Genomic DNA, 22,080 nt, shown 5'->3' on the forward strand with positions numbered 1-22,080 from the left:
AGTTTCAGATCCTCAGTTTCCTTGCTTCACTCATGTTCCCTTACAGGGCTTTGTCTCCTCTGTTAGACCTATTTGACTGTCAGTGCAGCTGCCCTCTGAGCACCATCTGTGAAATGACCCAGCGCATGAGCCTCCCAAATGAAAGTGCACTTTGGCAGGCAATGTAAACCTTTGTTCTGTTTTAAACTGTAACCTCATGGTTGTATATGTCTGAACTGACATAAGGCTGGGCATAATGTCTGTTAAAAGAGTTGTAAGGCTTTATAACAGAGTTTTCTGACAATGTGTCAGTGACATATTGCTCTAATTTCTTGTCTTTTTGTGGGATAAGGTATATAGCTAAATATCTTTCTTTCAGATGTTCTCACAGGCAGTACTGTATTTAGTTACTAGTCTCTGTTTATCGCCAGAAAATAAATTCCAGTTGCATAAACTGTCAGTCTGCCAAAGCCAAAACTTTGTGGTAAGTGTGTTACCTGGGAGGCAGGAGAATCGTGCTAAGCTCCATGGGGCTTAATGGCTCTTCTGAGGTGGGTTTTTTCCCTCACTGTGGTACATAGAAATTGAAAAACAATATTGCTTTGTCATACTGAACAGGGAAAAGAATTTTATATTCAAGGTCTTTTTATTCAAGTGGGAAAACTCCCATGATGGATTTCTCTCCTCTCCCTTCCATTACTGTGAAAATGAAATGGGATGATTGATATAAACCCACTGTAATTGTTAGCTTAACAATCTTAACCTGTTTTAAGAAGGAATTTATGCATTTTTCAGCAATCCTTGAAGCATTTGTGGGTTTCAACTCAAAAAGAATGTCAGTCCAAAACAGGGAGGATATTTGACCATCTTGTTTTTCTTATCTGTTTGATGATGACTTACATGGCTGGATTTTTTTTCCCCCAGTTATTTGTAGTAGATGTCCAGACTGGTCAAATTACCAAGATTCCTATCCTGAAGGATCGTGAACCTGGCATGGTGAACCAGCAGGGATGTGGCATTCATGCCATTGAGATCAACCCCTCGAGGACCCTCCTGGCCACAGGTGGAGACAACCCCAACAGTCTTGCAATTTATCGTCTGCCTACACTTGATCCTGTCTGTGTGGGAGATGTAAGTGGGAGTATCTGGGGAAAGTTTATTCTCTCACTTAAAAAGTTAGTACTTTGAAGTGTCTTTGATCAGAGCAAGGTTAATATTTAGGAGTCTTGTAAGGAGGTGAAGTTCAGAAAACATTTCTGATGGAGTTGTCATATCTGTTGTGGTATCTTAAATATAATTGAATACTCAAACATGTGAGTGGATTTTCAGGGCTTTGGGTCAGATTTCTTCCTCACTTTCATTCAGGTCCACTTTAGCTTACTTTTCAGCACAAAAATGTAACAAAATCCTAAGTATTAAAGTCTAATTCTGGTGATGAGCTCTGAAACTATTTATAGTGAAAAAGCTCTTCAGAGAAATTAAAAATATGTTGCAAGTTTTAAAAATTTTCCTCTTATCCCAGTGCAGCTTCTGGATGTATTATTCCAGAGATGGAACTTGGTGTTGAAGATTAGTTCTAACCCCATGGCTTGTGGCAGTTTGATACAAACTGGTACTGGTTTTATTTCTGAAACATCCTGAGGCCTTTTTAAAATGGCCAGTCTTTAAAAAAACAGGCTGGAGAATATAGTGGTGTCCTGTGAGCACTTCTCTCTCATTTCTCCATTTTATTCAGAACTTCATGTAGACGTTAACTGAAACAGCAGAGGTCAGGTCAGAATTTCTGCAGCAACAGATTACCAGCTGCAGCAAGACTTGACTGAAGATTTGCATGACTTGCTCTTCATTTGTGTCACTTTTTAGCTTTTAAAACAAAATTAATGTCTTGTGGTCCTTTTTTCCCCTCCATAGTTTTCTCACACAGTAAAGAAAGGAGTCTTGAAACATTAATCTTACCTCATGTATTGTAAACATAAGATTTTAGTTACTTTTTATAGTAGGATATGTGTTGGAAGAAAAACTCCCTAGCAAATAGATACTTTACAGAAGAATGCTGCTTTCAGAATGGAAAATGTGAGAATTCTGGAAAATCTTAAAATTTAGATTAATTTTTCCTTGGTCAGAGGCATGTTTTTCCAACATTGTTTTTTCTTTATTAATTGCACACTTCAAAACCAGAAAATTGCTGCTGGGTACTTGAACTGTTCTGGCTTGATAATGGAATCTTACCTGTATGCTTTTAATGTAGGTCTGTCCTTCTTGTACTAAAAATCGAAGCGAAGAGCTTGTACTAAAAATCGAAGTGAAGAATACTTGTCTGCTTTGAGCCTGCTTTTGAGTATAATGGCACAGAAAAATCTGTTTTTCTTCTTTTAGGATGGACACAAGGACTGGATATTTTCAATTGCATGGATCAGTGATACTATGGCTGTTTCTGGTAAAGTCATATTTTTTCTTTTGAGTTTTTTTTGTGGTTTTTTTTTTTTGTTTTGTTTTGTTTTGTTTTTTGGGTTTTGGGGTTTTTTTGTTTTGTTTTGTTGTTGTTGTTGTTTGCGTGTGTTTGGTTTGCTTTCCTTCTCTCTGAGTGTTATAGTGATGCACAACATTTGATAAGTGTTAGGAAAGCACCTCTGTCAGGGCATTTAAAACCACTTAGAACTACCTAGGCTATTTAAACACTTCCTGGACTTAGTACAGTGCTTCATTTTATTTTGTTGTTGGGCGTTATCCTAGATCTAATTTTCATCGTATTAGAATATTACTATGTTTCCAGTAAGGGGATGTTTGAACACAGTGAGTTACAGGAAAAGATTCCACATAAGAGAAGTAATTTCAAGAGGGGTGTTGCTTATTGGTTAGTAACCTGGGAACGGTTGAAATCAATATTGGTTTCCTGAAGTCATGTGAAAGAGTAATTAATGAGAACTCAGATTGTTTCATCAAGCTCTCAGTACAGTTGTGTGTGTATATGTATATGTGCACTTACACTATGGCAGTCAATACAGAAGGCGGTAAAAGAGAAACTTAGTTAATGACTTTTAGGTGAGTAGCTGGATAATCAGTGTAACTTCATATAGAATTACTTATGTAAAGGCAAAAATAGTAATGTCCTGTTGCATTAATTTAGCAGTTTACTGCCTTTCTATGCTGAGAAGGTGCACTATGCTGTACTCAGAGTTGTCAAACTGCAGGTGAGAGAAAATCATAACAGTCTTATATAAAAGTCACATATTTGAATTGGTTTAGTTTAGTCGGATTGATTTATTTTAGTAGGATTTTTCTTTCAAACCCAAAAAGTTAATCCTGGAATTTCATTTTTGAATTTAATATAAAACTTGATCCTGCAAGTCTCTACCCCAAATATGTACAAAAATTCCCTCACATTCAAGCTAGTGAGCTTGAAGAAAACAGCACAGATGATTACAGATGTCCAGAGGAAAGATAAGGGCCTTATAATTGCATAGCATGTGAGATGGAACTGTGTTGACTTGGTATTTTCTCAAGGTCAGGGGTGGATGTGTGAGTAGAAGTGTTCTCTACTGCCATATTCACCTCTGTGGTCCTTATAGCAGGCAGGATGTAGGTTTCACACCTCAGACACCAGGGAAAACTTGTTAAAAGCAATTAGCAAGACTGGTTGCTAAACTGTATTCTTTAGGACTCAATGACAGCTCTAATTAAGAGTGAAAAAAGGCAGCTAACTTCTGATGTGGTTTTAGTTTTACAGATTTCAATTACATCTGTATCTGAAAGTGTTAAGCAGAAATACTTGAACTCCACTCCAGACACTGAGGATATAGCAAGTATTTTTATGGCAAAAGCTTCAGATGAGATGAATAATTCCCAGGATGGCATGAGCTTAGGGTAGCAAATGATACTCTGCTGGGCTTCAGGGCTAACCAGTTGAGCAACATACATGGACTTCTTCCTCTGCCAGGGCTATTAAAAGGGACAGCTTCCTCCAAAAGTGTGTCAAGATGTTTAGAAATTTTACTGTTGAGTATTCAGCCTCCATAACAAACAAGATTAAGTGCAATTAAAACCAATGGCATGTAATGGAGTGGCAGGATGTTGTGCTGCTGGATGCAAGTTCATTAGGATGCTCCTTTTTGTATTTTTCTCTAGTAGGTGATAGTGGCAGATGCCTGAATCCATCTGTGAGGGGGGCAAAGCCACTGCTGCTATGCTGGACTGCTCCTGTTGCAACGAAATGTTTTGCTTTACTGTCTTTGCAGCTTCTCCTCTGTGAGATAGCAAAGCTGATAAGTTTAATAGCCTCATATAGATATATAGCTTTTCTGGCATCTTCATTATGAATTTCTTTTGACAGAGTTTTTCACTTTATGTAGAAAAAAATTGAGGTACTTGTCAAATCTGTTAGAGCTGACTTAGATGGAAGTGAGCTGCCTGAACACCAGAAGTGATGTGTATAATGTCTTGGATTAAGTCTGTATTGATCGATGAGCCAGAGGCATTCAGCTTTCTTGATCCAGTGTTCTTAACATTAGTGATTCATATCTTAGATTAATGTCTTCATATTCAGTAGGAAAATAAAATTAGTTATTGTCTGTTTAACCTAAGTTACATTCTTTAAGAAAGAAATGGCACAGGTTTTAGTGAAAGATTTTTCCTGATAGATTTCATCCAAAGCAGTACAACTGTCATTAGAAATAGATGTTTCTCTTCAGCTCATGAATTACTGTGTACTCAGCCATAAGCATACTGACAGAAATCAAGTAAACCCAAATTGGCATAAACCTAGCTGAGGTTTTTGTGGAGATATTTTGCATTGGTTTAAGAGACTGTTTTACCAAGGCTGAGAGTGACAGGCTCAGGCTGAAGCTATAGTGTTCAGTCGCTTCTGAGTTCATTCTGTATTTGAGATGATGATAATTGTTGCACAGGGTTGTGGGTTTTGATTCATCCTAATTAGTTTGAAAACACATGAGATGGTCTAGGTGCTTTAGACACCATATGGACAGTTGACAGTTCATAATATTTTGAACTTTACAGCTCAATAAAATCATCCTTTTAATAATAATATATGAGCACTAACAGCATGTTCTGTTAGATTAAACTAAAAGTATCCTTTTTTTCAGACCCTATTGATTAATCATTTTTTTAGAAAAGAGGAGTTTTGTATATGTGGAATGGACTGTTCATGTGTGGACTATTCACAGGTTCCCGGGATGGTTCAATGGGTCTCTGGGAAATCACAGAGGATGTGTTATCCAAAAGTGATGCCAGGCATAATCTCTCTCAAGTTCCTGTCTATGCCCACATAACACACAGTGCTCTGAAGGATATCCCCAAGGAAAACACCAATCCTGACAATTGCAAAGTCCGAGCACTGGCTTTCAACAATAAGAACAAGGTCAGTAAGAGAAAACAGTTGAAAAGTCCTAAAACTGTCCCTGTGTATAGGAAAAACTAAAAAGTAAGCTAAATAGAATATACCAAAGAAGCAAGTTAATATGTTATTCTCTGATTATTTTGCATCCTTGTCTTTTGAGGCAGTGGTTTTAATCTGCAGCATCTTCTGCCCCAAATGAATGGAGTCCAGAAGGGAATAAAAACAACCCCAGACATTTTAGAAGGCACAGTTTTTCTGTGGGTTTGTTTTTAGAGTTGCATCCTAAGCTGGGGAGTAAAGAAATATTTACAAGAAGACGATAAAGTACCAAAGCATCTCTTGCAGCTTGAATTCCATTCTTTAGTGCTCTTTCTGCTTTCCTTTGCATTCTGTGAGGACTATCTAACAGTACCTGTTTCAATGGCTGAATCCTTTCTGGATTGCTCAGCAAATGAGGTGACTGACTCACAGGGCAGGCACTAGCACATGCTTTGGGGTTATTTTGTTGGTATTTGACAAACAGTAAAAGTCTATCTCCCCCATTCTGATCTCCTATTATTACTAGTGGGTGTAGCAATTCATCCTTCACCTCTTCCCCCCCTCCCGCCACTCAACAGAAAAGGTCTGAAGTTAAGGTGGGAGTGCTGTCGGAAGTACAGTGATCCCGTAGGCTTTATTTTTCACAATATCTGTTAGTTACTCCTCCATGATGGAAACTTCATGTAACTTTTTCAGTAGAGTAGTGCTTGAAACTTGCTTTAGGGTTAGATTCAGTGTGGGACCCGCTGAAGAGAATTGTCAGCTCTAGATGGTACTGTCTCGTAATTCATTATTTGATTGCCTAGCAAGATTCGTGGTTTTGAAAGTTATTATTTACTCTTTTGTTAATTTAGATTCTGCTTGACACCTGAAGTACTGTATACCATTCTGTGAAGATCAATATAAAATAAAAATTATCTTGATAGAGTCTTTACTGGATTGTGGATGAGTTCAATCCAGACTGTGCAGCCTGCTTAGAATTGAGTGTGAGTTTGTAAGGATAGCTATAATACAGAAATTAACTCTCTTCTTTTTATTTTCCTTCTAATAGGAGTTGGGAGCTGTGTCCCTGGATGGGTATTTTCATCTTTGGAAAGCAGAGCACACGCTATCAAAGGTGCTTTTCTCTTTGTTGGAGTTAAGCTTCAAAAACTGCAAGCAGTTAAGGCTGTTCACTATTCTTCATTTCCTTCAAATATTTGAAGAGCAGCAGTGTTTGTAAAACATATAAAAGTTCTGAAATAGAACTCCTGAACTTCAAGCTTCTGAAATTTGGAGCTCGAAGAGGAGAGAAGCTCTGCACTCCCCTTAATTGAGAGGACAGGAAGCATTCTTAACTTTCTAATAGTTTTGGCTTAGCTGAAGTGAACTGTTGCATGGAGTATGGTGGATGCTTGATCAGTAGAATTCATAAAGGAAGTTGCACTTATTTAAGTGTAATGGCAAATCACACCCAGTGATTGTGATAGGCTTTTTCAGCTGAGAACTGAAGTTGCTGTGCACCTGCTAAAGAAATAGCAGCAGCTTAGAAGGATCTAAAACAATTTATTAAAATGTCTATTTTTCTTGGCTTCAGCCTTTATTGTCTCAGTTTGCTTCAGATAAGGCATGCCATTGCTTTTGGGTTTTTACCTTCTGGGTCTTAATTTTCACCTGCATTCTGTGTTTTATTTCCCTGCAACTTCCTAGAACATAGTTTACAAAATTGTTTTTTTAACGCCTTCGTCTTCTCTTGTAACAGGTTGATTTTTATTTTTTCTGTTTCCAGTTACTTTCCACAAAGTTGCCGTACTGCAGGGAGAACGTGTGTTTGGCTTATGGTCAGGAGTGGTCAGTGTATGCTGTAGGATCACAGGCACATGTCTCTTTTCTGGATCCAAGGCAGCCATCTCACAATGTTAAATCCGTCTGTTCCAAAGAACGAGGCAGTGGTAAGAAATCTGTGAAAGGTGCTTCAAATGGTTTGCTTGCAGAAGTAGCTGTTAAAACTGTAGAACGTCAAGCTTCTAGTGCACAGGAAGGGCTTTTCTAGTGATTGGCTAAATAATTAGCAGTGTATGTACAGATTTGGGTTTGTGACAGTATACCTGGAGCAACCAACAAACCAAATATCATCATCTCTGAAATCTAATGAAGGGCCAACATCACTGCCATTAGGAGCAACTCAACTGTAAAACATCCAAATATTACTGAACTTTCAAAAGTGTGCATTTTTACTGGGTCTTATTCTATTTTTTATCATCTCAAAGCAAATGTAGTCTTTTTTTATTCATACTGTTCTTGCATTCTTATCTATGAATTAGAAAAAAGGCATGTTTTTTGCTCTGTGCTACCTTATTGGGAGTATGTGCTGTGAGCTTGCTTTGTAATTTTAAAGCCATGAGAGAAACTCCTGATTTTCTACATGATTTGAATGCTATTTCCTTTTCACATGGATGCAATGTATCCAGTTGAACCTTATACCAGGCCAGGCATGAGGGCTTGCAGAGTGCATGGTCCCATAAAGTTATCTCCATATTCTTTACTATCAGGCATGAGAAGGCACAGTGAGTGCCATATTAATCCAAGTCCAGCATGTTGCAATCCTTACTTAGCCTGTCTCTGGGCTTCCACCTCTTCATCAGGCAGGTTACCAGGAGGACATATGTCGGCAAAGATAGGAAAGTTTTATTTATGCAATTACTGAATGGTGGTGTCCAGATCAGTGTCAGGGTCTGTTGCTTTCAGTTATGGGAGAAATATGTATAATGTCAGGAGAAATCACCTGAACATCTTACCAGCAAGACTATTTGTCCTCATTTGCTGTTAGTGAGGATTCTGTCCAGGTCTTGACCCAGACACTGCAGTGCAGTGCCCAGTAGTGGCAGGTGGTTGAAACCTGCCTCAAGTATGCAATCTTCCATATTGGGGGATAATGGGTATAGGGAGTACTTCGAGGGGTTTCTCCAGTTCATGTCTGGAGAAAGCCTTTGTTCAGGGCTGTTTTCTCTTCTGCAGAGTAGGTGCATCTCTTTATTTGGCATGGTGGTGGAAGCACATTATTAACAGTAAGTCCCAAGATACTGAGTGTTTCCACTTTATATTGATATCCCTGGGACTTGGGTGGTGTAACACCTTTAGAAAACAGGGTCTTTATTGATCTGTGGACTAAAATCTGATTTCAAGTGCTTTGCAGTGGTACCTGAATGTACTTTAAGTTTCCAAGTGCACCTGCTGAATGTGGTGAGTCCATGTTAACTTCAGTTCGCTTGTGTTGTACACAAAAGCAGGTCATAGAAAGGTGGTGGCGCAGTAAGGCTGGAGCTGGGGCTGGCTTTCCTCTGCTGTAACCCTGGTTACACAGGAAGGCAGTGAGTGCTTTTTAGTACATCTTGTAAGTGTTGCTTTTCATAGCAGCTGTAAAGGCGCACCTTGGACAGTAGTTCTTGATCCACAGAAGCAATTACTCTCTGCTTGACTGGCCTGCAGAGCTATGTTGTGTGCCCTTCTCTCCATGTCCTGAAGGCAGCAGACAGAGCTTGTATGGTGTAGACTCTGTGACTTCTTGTGTAGGACATGCCACTACATCTTCATTTCCTTTTGGGATCTCTAGACCGTTCCTGCAGCATGGGAGTGAGGCTCACCTAAATTACCTAGATCCACGGGTGGTAGAGGGCTGGGGGTATAGAACTTACTGTGATAGGTTCTAGGCAAAGGCTGTACTTTTAGCATGATGGGAATGATTATTCTAAGGTACTTCAGCCCCTTAGGAGACAATTTGAAATGCTGTTTTTGAAAGCCTATTCTAAATATTCTTCTTAGTTGTGGGTACATTATGCATTTCTTTGGTTAGAGAAAAATCCACAATTGTTCTGCATTTTATAGCTTTCTATTAATACATTTTATTGAAAAGTAAATGTCACCTGCCTTGATACTCCATCACCTGTTTGTGTGAAGTAAGTATTCTCTTGGGTGGCTTGTCCAGAGCACTTCTTGGAGCAAAAATAAGAGTAGGTCCACTCTTGTGCCTTCCTCCTCTTATCCAAGTGACTGCTCTTGCTGACTGCAGAGGGCTTAAAGCTTTCTGTGTGTCTTTGCCAGAGCCAGATCTGTGTGACAGAGGTGAGGGAAGGTCTTCTGCTGTCTTAAGTGCATTTATAGCTCTCTAAATTAAAGTGGAGACTGTTACATGAATCTCATAATCTACTTTAGTAGAGAGACAGTGGTTTTCCACCCATTAAGCCTGCAGCCAAGACTTCACCCCATATCTGCAGCAGGACGATGTGGCCTTGCCTTGTTCTAAGTGTGTATCATGAATGCTGGTGGCTGTGGATGTCACATCTGGTGGCAGAGGCAGAAGGATGAGGACATGTTTCTTGTTAGGACTTTATACAGAGGGGAAGGGGAAAAACTCCGATTGCATCCGCAGCTTCCGGTTGTCTGCTGTCACATGCACTGCTGGGAATAGTCCAAGATGATACAAGTTCTGTGACATTCAGCCCTGCTTGGTGTGGTGACAACACCTGGCATCTGAATGTAGCTGTCATAATTCACGTAGTTCCTTTCCTGTTTAAATGCTTGTTTATGCTGTAATTCAGTGGTACTCTAAAGACAGCCTAAAAAGCCCTAGGGTTCATAACCTGGCAGTTTGTCAAGAAGGAAGGAGAAGTATAGATGTTGTGGAGTTTAACCTGTGTGAAAGAGTTGATAGGAGTAGAGTAGCTACACAGAACAGTATTTGCACAATTAATGGAGATGACAGGATGTTTTGCAGCTTGAAAATTCTTACATTCAGAATCTCCTCAAGACTAGTTCCAAGGGATCCTTGATCAGCTGAGACTTCAAATTTAGATTTTGTGAGAACAAAATTTACACTCTGTTCAATGTAAGGGAAAAACTGAATTTTGCTAACATGTAACCTTCCCATGTACTGGTGGAACATGGTGTTTTTTAGATGGCAAGAGTCCTGTTCTGTTTTCTTTCCTGGCTAAAGTGCTAAAAATGCCAGCTGCTAAAAATTAGGTATGCTTTGAGAATATCTGAGTGGAGACAGATCAGGCTCCTTAATAGTTCTGACGGTATCTTATCAGCAAAGGGACTGGTGATTATTATGGTTACACTTGCTTACAGCTAGCCTGTTGATCAGCACAATGCACTTGGTGGCAGCTGGGACTTTGTGTTCTCAGATGGTCATTTACTGCAGGTTGGCAGGTAAATGACCATCTGAGAGCTTGTGGAGGAAAACAGCATGATGTTCTTCCCTCTGTCTGCTGCCATGTACTCGCTCTTGGTGTGTTCACTTAAAGGCTTGTGCAGACAGAGCAAAGGTTCTCTGGACCCTAATTGGCTGATCTGGCAGACCTGAGAGCTGGTAAGGATGAAGCTTCTTATTATGTACCATTGGTGTAGCTGATGGTTTAAGGAGTAGGGCAGTCATGTATGCAATCAAAGCTGCTGTTTCAATAGCATTAGTGGGATTTGTCTGCAATGCTCTGTAGTGGTGGGAAAACTTGTGTGTTTTGGAGAATACTAGTAGTTAATATTAGACATGAAGCAACAGCACTGCAGAACCGAAGCATTCCTGCTCCTTACTGCACTGTCCATATCTTCTCTGTTTGACAGGTATCCGTTCAGTGAGCTTCTACGAGCACATCATCACTGTGGGGACAGGGCAAGGGTCCTTGTTGTTTTATGATATCAGAGCCCAGAGGTTCCTGGAAGAAAAGCCCCCCCGTGCCTGCTGTGGACAGAAGCAGAAATTAGGAGGAAGTGAAATTTTGAAGTTGACAACTGGGAAAGGCTGGCTGGTAAGTAGTTTGTAGCTGTGATAGCGGTGGAGGGAAGTAGACTCATTATATAGGAGTGGCATAGAGCACGAGCCAGTTCTATTTGGACCCGTTATGTGAAATGTGTCTTAGTCAAACAGTATTCATGTAAGCAATAACTAATAATGAAGAGCAAGAAGTGCTGCAGAATTGCTTTCTACGAAAGCTTTTTGAAAGGGTACTGAAGGTTATTTGCTTGAGTGTAAGGCATAGTGATTACAGTTCTTATGCATTGATTCATAAATGAACTAGATTTTATATCCTTGTATTTCCAAGTGTAATCTAACTTGTAGTTTTCAGAACCTCAAACAGAGAATAAGCTGTCTTTCCTTAAAGCCGTGGTAATCTAATGTGGTACTTGAAGCAAGAGAGTTTTAATTTAATTGTTTGCAGTTTTAGAAACTGTGGCTTCCTGAGGTAATGCCATGGCAGGCACTTGAGTTTGGTTTCCTGTATGTTATTATAAAGCAGTTAAGAGCTTTGTTTAACTTTGTTCTATTAGCTCTTATTGTATCAGTGCAATGTTGTCTCACCTCCCCATTCCAATGCTTGACCTAAATGTTCTCAGAAAAAGGTTCAGGACAACTCGGGTATCTTTTAGTTGACTTTTGTGAAGCTTCAGGATTTTTAAGAGAAAATAGCTATTTTTAGGCCCTGGAAGCTACCTAATGCTTTTGTGAAACAGGGTTTTGGGTTTATTTGGCAACAATAACAATCTAAACTTTCCTTTAACAGAACCATGATGAAACCTGGAGGAATTATTTTTCTGACATAAATTACTTCCCAAATGCTGTTTACACCCACTGCTACGACTCGTCTGGAACGAAACTGTTTGTGGCAGGAGGCCCTCTTCCATCAGGACTTCATGGGAATTATGCTGGTCTCTGGAGCTAATGATAACTCTTCATTCTGATGCTGATCTTTACACAGATTTCCACTTTTCTTTTCATTTTTTAAACAACAAAATTGTGTGATGCCATTGATTCCTGATTTAAACACAAGTTATTTTTTGGCAGAGTTTTCTGTTGGTCTCCAACAGTTTTGTACATCTTTTGGAACTAGTTTTTTGCTTTAACCTTCTTGATCCTTTATATGGAGGGGTTTTGAAGACCTTTTTTATTGTATTTACTCCAAATGACTCTTCCCCCCATTTAGGCTGCCTTGGCCATGTGTCCCCTCCTCTACTTTGCTGTGAGGTAGGATTTCTTTCTTATAGAGTGGTTGCTCCTGAGCTTTCTGTGAAAGTCTTGGGGCTGCATGTGTGCAGGTACTTTGTGTCAGTTACATTACCTGGAGTGAGGACTACTTGTAATTAAAAACTATTAAAAATATTTATAAGAGATAAGCTACTACTTTATCTGGAGAGCCTGGCCCTGGCCTGGGTTGATCATATTTTTTAAAAGTACAAGTCTAATGACATTGTTTTTACATAGAAGGATATGGTGATTTTAAGCTGTACTCACTGGAGCCCAGGGATGGATTCCTTAGGGGTATTGTCCATCAAATCCAAAGTGCAAGAGTTTTTAAAAGCGTATTTGTGTAGTTTTTAGCAGTGCTAGGAGCAAAAATTGGTCTGTTTCTTCACTGCCTGTCCCAGGTATCAGCTTGCACAACTGTTGTTTGTATAGGCTGTTCTGCAGGGTGACATTACATTGAGGGCTGCAGAGATGCTGAGAGGAAATGGAGGCTAATTATTCAAAATTAACTAAATCTGTCTGTTCTCCAGATGAAATATGGTTTCTAAGTATGCTTGTTAGGGTAGCTTAAAATCTCTTCGTAAACTGCCTAAAACCTCAGACCTTTTTTATCCCAGATTGTGGAAAATTTTCCCCCTTTTGCTGTTCTCATTGGCAATCTGCTCAGAGAAGCCAATGGAATAAATAAACTGGTTTTTTTCACCCAGATTAAAGAGTGCATCTCACTCTTTACTGATGCAAGTGAGCAGCTTTGGTGTTCCCTCACTTTGTACTAGCATATGATGTAGGAGAAGCTCAGGCTTCTCCAGAGTCCCCTGCTGCCTTCTGCGTTCAGACTCCCTCCAACTTCACCTGGGACTGTGAGGGGAGAACGGGTCCAGTGCCCTTCAGCTCCATCTGTGAAGTCTGTGCCTCCCAGGGTGATGGTCTTATCCAATACTCAGCTAAAATGCAAGACTCCAAGATGTTCCTCCTTTTGGCAGGCACCAGACTCTCAGCTTGTTAGTGATGCCTCTGTTCTCTGCTGGAATTAATGCCTTTCCCCTGACACTGGTGGAGCAAAGTGTGCCTGTGCCTCACAGATTTGGTGCCACACGAGCAGTTGATTGAAACTGAGAGGAAAGACAAGGTTGGGACATGCTCTGTTCTCCCATCTCTGTGAGAGATCATAGCTACCACTGCAGTTCCTGCCCACAGCCCAGAGCTAATCTGCATTTATCCTTATAGTCTCTCTCATCTTCATCAGTAACACCAAGCAGTCAGCATCAGGTTTAAGTTCCAGCTGGTATGGAGACCAAGATGGAAATCCCACAAGGAGTGTGCATGTCCCTCTCACTGGAGTGGAAATCCTGGCAAGAGAAGAACTCTCTCTCAGGTGTGCACCTATCCCAGAAGTATAATTAGCATTGAGCATTAACACAGGTCCTTCAGAAGCAGATCTTCCAGTGTTTCATAATACTTACCACTGTGGCCTGGTTGTATAAACTGCATCAGTTCAAGGAGCAGTGCGTATGGCTAGACAGGCTTTTCTCTGAAAAGGTAAAATCATATACCATGAGGTAGCTGCTTTGGTTATTTTAGGGGCTTGGAAAAGTGGAAGGATATGAAGAAAAATAAGTCTTGGAGAAGAATGGCAGGATTTGTGTCCTTACAGCTACTGGGTAAGATAATTCTGTCACAAGAAAGATGTTCTGCTTTGGTTTGTTTGTTTGTTTTTTAAATTCAGTTTGGTTTGAAGTTTTTTGCTTTGTTTTTTTTTTTAAGAAGCTAGACACTTGAGTCTACCTGAGTGTCCTCCAGCTCTGCTGAAGCAACAAGTAATATCTGGGCATTTAGTGTCAGCAGTGCCAAAGGAAATTCTAGCCCTGGTGTTGATCTATTAATTGAAGCATATTTTAGACCATGTTAGGGGGAAAAAGAGTATGTGTATGGCCTTCAAACACAAAGGCTGATTTTTCTGCAGTCTCTAAGTTACTGAAGAGGCACCACTGGAAATTGTCCCTCCCTACTGACTGTTACCTACACAAGTACCTCAATATGTGCTCCTAAAGCCTGGTGATGTGAGTGCCCATTTTCTCCTTTTTTTCTCCATAGAAGGTTCTGCACAATTCTCAGATGAATCTGGACAATGATGTAAAATGCTTCAAGTCTCACGTGCTTTTGTGTATTCTGTTTTCAGGGTGCTTTCTTGCAAAAATAACTTCTCACAGTAAGGGAGCCATCCTGTATGAAAATCTCTACAAAAAAAAAACTAAGAACCAAACCAGATAGTGCTGCAAGCGCACAAACAGTTTGGACCAGAGATAACTTAATTTTTAGCTAGTTTCAGTGGTTTTAAATGCTTACAGTGATATAGCTATTAAGTTTCAGAATATTTCTGTGGTTGGTCATAACAGAACTTTTGTTCCAATCACTGTTAGAAACTGAGGCATAGAAAGATGATGATGATATGCCAATTGCCCAAAGATAAGTAATAGGAGAAAAACTGATTTTTTTTTTTTACTTTGATTTTGTTGCTTTGTTGTATTAGGTATCTTCTGATCATGGTTAGAAATGAATGGATTTCCCATCCAAGCGCAGGAATGGCTGCACAACAGGGAGCTTCCAGGCTCTGCAGAGAGGCAGGTTGGGTACCTCACTGTTCAAAAGCCAGATACACCCCTGCAATGGAGTGAGCTCAGTCTGGTGACTGCACTTCAGTAGCTTCTTGAACAGCTTGCTGTGTGCTGCTGAGACCCAATGACATGCATATAATCAGACCATCTTATCTTTCCACTGTTTCTTCAAGATTTCCCTCCCTTGGTCTTTCCTGATGAATGGTTTGTTTGAGGTTGCCTCCTCCAACCCAAATCATACCAGTCTTTGATGTAGCAATATTGTCCTTGCAGAGGTGACCTCTGCTGAGCAGGAACAGGCTTGCTGGCATTTTGTCAACCTGTGCTCAAGACCTTCAGTTTGCTTTAGTTAACTGGGTAGAAGTTAAAGGCTGGCTCAGACTGTTGAACATGGCAGTAGCCCTTTTACATGATGGACTCATCTGATTACACAGGAGCAGTCTGTCCCACATGGGCTATAGATATACTCTGGTTTATCTCTCTTGAAGGAGAGAACTTTTAGCATAACATGTCTTCAGACTGGGTTCTATTGACCTCTCAGTTGTGTGGGATCTTGTGTGCTACCAGTGAGTTTAGGAGACTACCATGTTAATTTAGGTATTTTTGGGTATTACATCTTCGGTATTCATGATAGGTAATCAAACTAGTTACTCAATTATGGCTTTGTTAATACCTAGTTTGTAAATACTGAGTAGCAGCTCCTCTGTAATTGCTGGATGTTATGTCATGGGACATTACTGAGGAATCAGAAGCTACTTTGCAGTGTTGGCTTGGAGCACAGGAACAAGGTTTATGCTCACCCTCTTCACTAAACACCTTGTTCCTGTAATTTCTCCAGGTTTCTCCCTTGTACAGTCAAGACTTGTAGGGAGAATTGCTAGTGCTCTCCTCTGGTGCTTTCTGGGATAGCAGTAAAGAAGTGAGTCCATTTGTTTGATTCCCTCATCAGTGCTGCTGGTGTTAGTTCAAGGTGAGTAAATTACCAAAGAAGAGTTGGTTAGGTTTATGTTCCTAGTCTTAGTTGTTCATTCTTCTCACACATGCATTTTTAAGATCATTGCAAGAGTGCCCAGTGATCTTGCTGGACTTAGTCCATTCACAAAAGTTACACTCCTATTGTAGGTGACTCTTTTGACTGTCTTCATGAGAGAAACTCCTGAATTGCATTAGGGTGTTTATATTTGCTGCCTCCATTTTAGGTCTTTGGCGGCTTTTTGTATCTTATAGATTAAGATACTTGGGGATCATTCTCTTCCAGAATTTCATCCTATTCCTTTGCCTGAGCACTTGCTTTGTCTATAGCTTGCAGCTGAAAAATTAACAGATTAAATTTATGATCCAGCTATGTCAAGTGGTGCTTTGTTGTCTTAATTTGTGCCACTCAGCTGAGAGGCATTTACAGACCTTTTGAACTGCTGTCCCCTCACCTGGTGCAAGCATGAAACAAGGCAGGCTTGCCCAGACCCTTCATGAGGTCACTTGTTTGCTTTGTTTACAAAAAACCAAGGACAGGTGGGCTGTCAGTTACTGCATGTGGGAAAGCAGCAGCATCTTTCAGCAGCCAGGTGGGAGGTCTGTTTTTAATGGTCTGTTACCCTTATATTCAATAAATGCACTTTTCCAAGGTGTCTGATATCTTCTTACTTAGCTACTTTTGAAATTGCTGCTATGACTGAAATACTGGACTGGGTTCCTAAGGAACTCTGTTGCAGAGCTGTGTATTATGCAGGTGGAGTTGATTCTCTGGCCAGCCCATGCTGAGCCAGGAACTCTTGAGCTGCCAGGCACAAATTATTTAGCTGAAAGCCAAGTGAAAATCCCTGTGTGCCCCGCTGGCCACCCCACAGTCTGAGCCCGTGGTATGACCTCAAATTAAGATGCATTTCTGAGTGTTACGGTGCCCTCCATAACTTATTTGAAATTCTGAAGCAGACACCCCAGGACAAGGGAGAATGGAAGAGAGAACACAGTCACATCTTGTGTGAGGTGCTCTCCTTTGTACATGAGCACTTTTTGTGGTGAGGATGGGCAAGGAACACCAGAAAAACAGTAAAAGGCAAACAGTGTTTGGTATGGCTCTCAGGACTCCTGAAGAATTTAAAAACTAGTGGTGATACATAAATGCCTAGTCAGAAAAATCTTTGAGAGATCAAATATACATCCCTGACATTCCTGTGTTATTTTAGCAACTCTGTTTTTATTTTAATAACTGTTTTTATTATAACTGTGTGTTATTTTCCAAGGATAGAATTAGGAAGTATCTTTTTGCTTGTGATGTTGGGATTTTTAATGAAAACCATGTGGTACTTGGCTAATTAAAAGAATGTTCTTTCAAAAAGGAATATTCCAATTTTCTAACAACCTTTCCCACTAATACCCTGCTGGGAGCAGTATGGTCTAAGAAAGTGCACACAGACGTAAAATGGAGTTGGCAGAGTTGGGAAAATGTGGGCTGTTTGACTGTTTCTATACCCAAAAAACCACCAGCACTTGATTGTATACAAACTATGGTTGCTGTACTGAAACTGAGAGGGTATATAGAACCCCTTGCAACATACTGCGATGTCTTTAGTCCAAGATTCTTTTGAATTGATTCTTTTGCCTTCAGGACAAAAGACTTAGGAGTCAATACAGTGTTTTCTTAGGAACTGCTTTTCTAGATTCCTTTACTAAAAGGGAAAATTCAGGTGCTGAATCTTACAATCACATTAAACTTGTACTTTTTATTTGCCCATTCACCTGGTCTCTTCATTTTCAAGGCCTCCCACAGTCTCAGGGTATAAATCACTATGACTCATCCAAATAGTACCGAAACGGACCAACCAGAGGTTAATGTGCCTTCCTCTTCTGGTACCTTGATCTTTATAAAGTTATCTCAAACTTTTCAGTGTCTTAGGGCTGGGTACATGCATTGTCCTTTTTTAAGATGTATGTGTTGAAATTGCAACAGGTTTGTACTGTTACTTGTGACTTGTTCCATTTGTGTTAGGATGTGGTGTAGACAAATCAATACGCTGGTTGGTTTTGGTATCAGTCTTGCCAGTGACACCTGTCAATCCTTGCTTGTATGTTCATGTGTAGATAAACACTGGATCTCCCCCACTGCCTGTGGTGCATAAGATGCACAAAATACACAAGGTGTTTTAAAATGTGCTGTGATCATAACTTGTTCCCTGAAGGTAGGATGTCCTACTGTGAACTGTTTTTAGTGTTTTTCTCCAAATATTTTTAATAAGATCCAAAGCCTTGAGGAAAAAAAAAAAATCAGGATTTCCTCATACTTGATGGCTTTTGTTCTGAATCCAGGGTCTGATTGTTAACAACTCCTCCAAATCCACTCATCTAACAAAGGCTTTCTCAGCTTGTTTCTGTCATGAGCTGTATCAGAAACAGCACTGAATCCTGAACTGTCACGGAAGCTGTCAAGCAAAGGAGCAACAGCTCTTTTCAAATAATACAGTGCACATTTTTTAACTGTAAGACAAACCTGTTCCAAGTTATTGATGCAGCTTGCAAATGGAACACTGCGAAATTGCAGACAGTATGTGAAACCACCCTGTCTGCATATGGGGCTCAGTGTTCTGTTACCTTGCAAATTGTTTATCCACTCTGAAAAGTTGTTTTTGGTTATTTTTTTCAACACAAAGACATTACATTTAGTTTAGTTTTCTAAAGATATATTTGTTTACAAACCTCAAACTGACATCTGGCATTTGGCCTGAGTTTCTAACTCTTATGTATTTAGGAAATACAGTACAATTGATACATTATGTCTCATAAGAGCATGGAAAGAGGAACTTATATATCTTCACTTGCTGTGGCCTTCCATGGACATGCCTATGCATAATTAACTGAATTACAGTACTGCACTCTATTGATCCATGAAGTTACCTTTGTATTTAGAATCAGCACAATTAGTCATCGGTGTACTGACATTAATACATGGTCATGGAGCTCTAAGGTCTTTATGTTTTCTGTGCTAACAGTATCTGTTCTCTCTGTACCGCAGTGCAGACTTACTGTGGAGTTCTTTTTACTTCATGCTAATTTCAGAGTTCTTATAAATTCAGTGAGGTGCTGTTTTTAAGACAGTCACTTTTCTGAGTAGAACAAATGGATTTAACTTAGTTTTCTACCTTTAACATCTTCCTCTTCTCCCATTTCTTCCTAGCTCACCTGTAATGATGAATTCAAATCTGTCTGCCTACTTTGAAAATTATCGAGTCATAATAAACAGAAAACCTGTAGCCCAGTGTGGCAAGATCGCTCTGTGCTTTACCATAAACTTCTGTGACTGGATGCCTGTCTTGCAAGTGGAGACTCTGCCCCTGCACAGTCTGCAGAAGCAGAGAACCTCTTGCACCTCTAGTGTTCAGTGGGTATCAGCAGATCAGGAAGTGGAGGTGCCCTCTGTCTTCAACCAGTGTGTTTATCAAACTGATCTGTAGTGGTTTAGCCAGAGAACTGGCATCTTTGACTGCTGCTCAAAGTCTTAATGAAAGGTTTCATTCAGGGCAATACCAGAAGGGTGAGTTGCTGACTTGATCCCATTTAAAGGCTTCCTCCAGAGATTTATTTTTTTGGGGGGTGGAATTATGAAAGAGTAGGGATATGAGCAAAACAATAATCCTGTGCTGAAAAGAGAAAAGTTATTCTAACGTACTTCGGCCAGCAAGAATGACCAAAGAGGTGAGCTGGCAATGGAATGTTTCAATGGTAGGCTTTGAGAGTTTGTGCCATCATGCCTTAGATCACTGCAAATTAGTTGCTCCCAGAGCTTCAAAACTAGTGGTAATCCCTCTTCAGATGAGATGTGAAGATGGCATGGGGAAAAACCAGTTTCCCCAGTGGTCACTCAGTCTTCCCCTCAACATTCAAGGTTACCAGTGCACTTGTCTCTGTTTTCATGAGTGACTATGACTAATGTGCTTCACAGCTGCCACCAGCCTCTTCCACCTGCTTTGTGCAGGGATGATGGAGTGAAAGGGCCTTGTCTGCATTGTCCTCCACTTGGCTGGCTGTTGACAGTGCAGGGATGTAACAGGCCAGTTGTGATTTACAGCTTCAGCTGGTTACTCTAGGCTTCTCTCACATTGCAGGTGTGATAGTGGGGCTGTTATGGAAAGAACTGGTTAAGTAACTTCTGGTGGGCTTTTGTCCCTCTTGTTCAAATTGCTGTCTCCAGTCTCAGTCTCTTGTCCCAGCCTCACTCACATCTTGTCACACTGTTGCTTGGGACTTGAGCAAGTTCCCTGTTCTCTCATAGTGTACTAGTTCAGGTACCAAGTTCTGCAAAGCCTGGGGGCACCTGTTAGAGCTCTACTACACTTTGAAACTTCTGCTGGCTTAGGCAGTGGTTTGCTGAACTAGGACGTTGCTCAGAATGTCCTTATTCTTTTCACTCAGATCTAGGTATCTTCTTGAACTGCCATATCCCTTTCAGTCCAAAAAGGTTTGCTCCAAAGTCACTCCTGTTCCATGGAGTTGATTCCTGTACTGCAGGTTACTGCTATTCTGTGGCTTTTATTTTTCTTGTTTTTTATTTTGGGGTTCACTGCAAATGTACAAAACCATAATGACTTTCTCAACTCTTGAACATAGTACAGGGGCCTGTCCTGAGGCATCAGAATTATTTGTCTATTGTCAAGGTGCACAGAAACAAGGATCTCTTAGACAAACAAGGAAGAAACCAGCTGTGTATACACAAGTAGAAAGGTATCTCTGAGTAGATTAGGTGAGGGAGCAGCTTATGAATTTTAAGTATAAAAACAATAATTGAGGGCGTTTTTTTGTTTTTTTTTTTTTTTAATTGCTTTAACAGGAAGTTAGGTGGTGTTTTAAGCCAGTTGCTAGCTTAAGAAACTTGCAAGGTAAACTGAAATTTTCTGTCCATCAGTGCAAAATGTGCCTCTCAACTATAATGCAAAGTCAATCTCTGTTGCTCTCTTGTTTATAATGGAAGAAAATTATCTGAAGACGGATTAAATGTGTTTCTTGCTCTTATATATAATCACCCACACAACAGTCCTTGCTGGTCTTTCCCAAGCACTATTCAACACTATCCCTATTTAAAAACAAAACAGGGACTGCACTGAGTAGTGGAACCTCTCTCACACCTTGGTTTGAGAGAGACCCTGGAGATGAGTCCAGGTTCCATGTGTTTTAAATGTAAATTCAAATCAGTGCAGCTATTCTCTCAGACCAGTGCAGCTTCCTACCTTTCCTTCCATTTACATGGGAATTTAAAAATAAACCAAGCAATACATGAGCAGTTGATGTCCTTGCAGGTGGAACATGGTTTGTATTTTTTTAATTTTAAGATTGAGATTTCTCTTGTGGAAGAACTCATTCTGGGTGCAAAAGTGTGGAGCTCAGATTACAGCTCTTCCCCCAGCTTTTAAATGCAATTATGTATTCTGTAATCTTTTGAAGAAGACTCTTTAAAAGCTGTGAAGGCATAGACTGGAACTGATAATTTTAAATTTTAGGTCATGTGTGTATTGCTTGACTACATGGACAATGTAACAGTGATTTTTATAGATTGGATTCCATGTGTCAGTCACAAATAATTTGCTGTTTGGAGGAAAACTTTTAGTAGATACATTTTCAGATCAAATTATGAATCTATTTTCCCTCTTGCATTAACCGGGTTACTGTGTTCACATGCCAGAAAGATGTTGCTCTTTGAAGAAGCATGTTAGTGTATGTGGCAACGCCCCATGCACTTTTTAAATACCTAGACATGTACATTCTCATCTGAGTATCGTTAATCATGCTGTAGTCTGACAAACGAATCTTTTATTACTGCCCTGTTACATAGATAATCGTAATTAACTGCAGTTTGGTTTTTTCCACTACTTGAAGTTGTGTGATCTGAAAATTGGTGAACAAAAAGTATTTGTGCATCTTACTATGGGTATCTCTAAATAAAATGTATTTGTATAGTGTGTTGGCTTGGCTGATATTTTCCCTTATTTGCTAATATCCCATTGCAAGTAAATCCAGGGCAGTTAAAAAGCAAGTGGGCTTGGGTTTCTTACTGCAGCAGTCCAGCCTCTGTGTGGACATGACTGATTCAATGAAAACAAAGTGAA

The 22,080-nt window shown here is 40.0% G+C and overlaps 2 protein-coding genes and 1 long non-coding RNA gene across 4 annotated transcripts in view; 2 read left to right on the forward strand and 1 right to left on the reverse strand.

The window, feature by feature from the left end:
* DCAF12 (DDB1 and CUL4 associated factor 12) overlaps positions 1–21,933 on the forward strand; it is a 32,452-nt gene extending 10,519 nt beyond the window's left edge. The window contains exons 3-9 of the mRNA XM_009095377.4: positions 904–1,110; positions 2,356–2,416; positions 5,160–5,353; positions 6,423–6,488; positions 7,140–7,302; positions 10,973–11,157; positions 11,911–21,933. Coding sequence (XP_009093625.1) covers positions 904–1,110; positions 2,356–2,416; positions 5,160–5,353; positions 6,423–6,488; positions 7,140–7,302; positions 10,973–11,157; positions 11,911–12,069 — 1,035 coding nt within the window. The 3' untranslated portion in view covers positions 12,070–21,933. The remainder of the gene's footprint in view (positions 1–903; positions 1,111–2,355; positions 2,417–5,159; positions 5,354–6,422; positions 6,489–7,139; positions 7,303–10,972; positions 11,158–11,910) is intronic.
* The window catches only part of UBAP2 (ubiquitin associated protein 2), a 418,367-nt gene that overhangs the window by 280,297 nt on the left and 115,990 nt on the right, over positions 1–22,080 (forward strand). The gene's annotated exons all lie outside the window — the stretch shown is intronic.
* LOC115485074 (uncharacterized) overlaps positions 1–22,080 on the reverse strand; it is a 39,925-nt gene that overhangs the window by 8,946 nt on the left and 8,899 nt on the right. Inside the window, exon 3 of one of the 2 annotated variants that reach the window (XR_007780562.1) lies at positions 12,044–13,902. The exons of the other annotated variant lie outside the window; for it this stretch is intronic. This is a non-coding gene — a long non-coding RNA (uncharacterized LOC115485074). Of the gene's footprint in view, positions 1–12,043; positions 13,903–22,080 lie in introns of those variants that run through there. 2 annotated transcript variants of the gene reach the window in all.

The sequence above is a fragment of the Serinus canaria genome, chromosome Z, assembly GCF_022539315.1.
Source record: "Serinus canaria isolate serCan28SL12 chromosome Z, serCan2020, whole genome shotgun sequence".
Classification (NCBI taxonomy): domain Eukaryota; kingdom Metazoa; phylum Chordata; class Aves; order Passeriformes; family Fringillidae; genus Serinus; species Serinus canaria.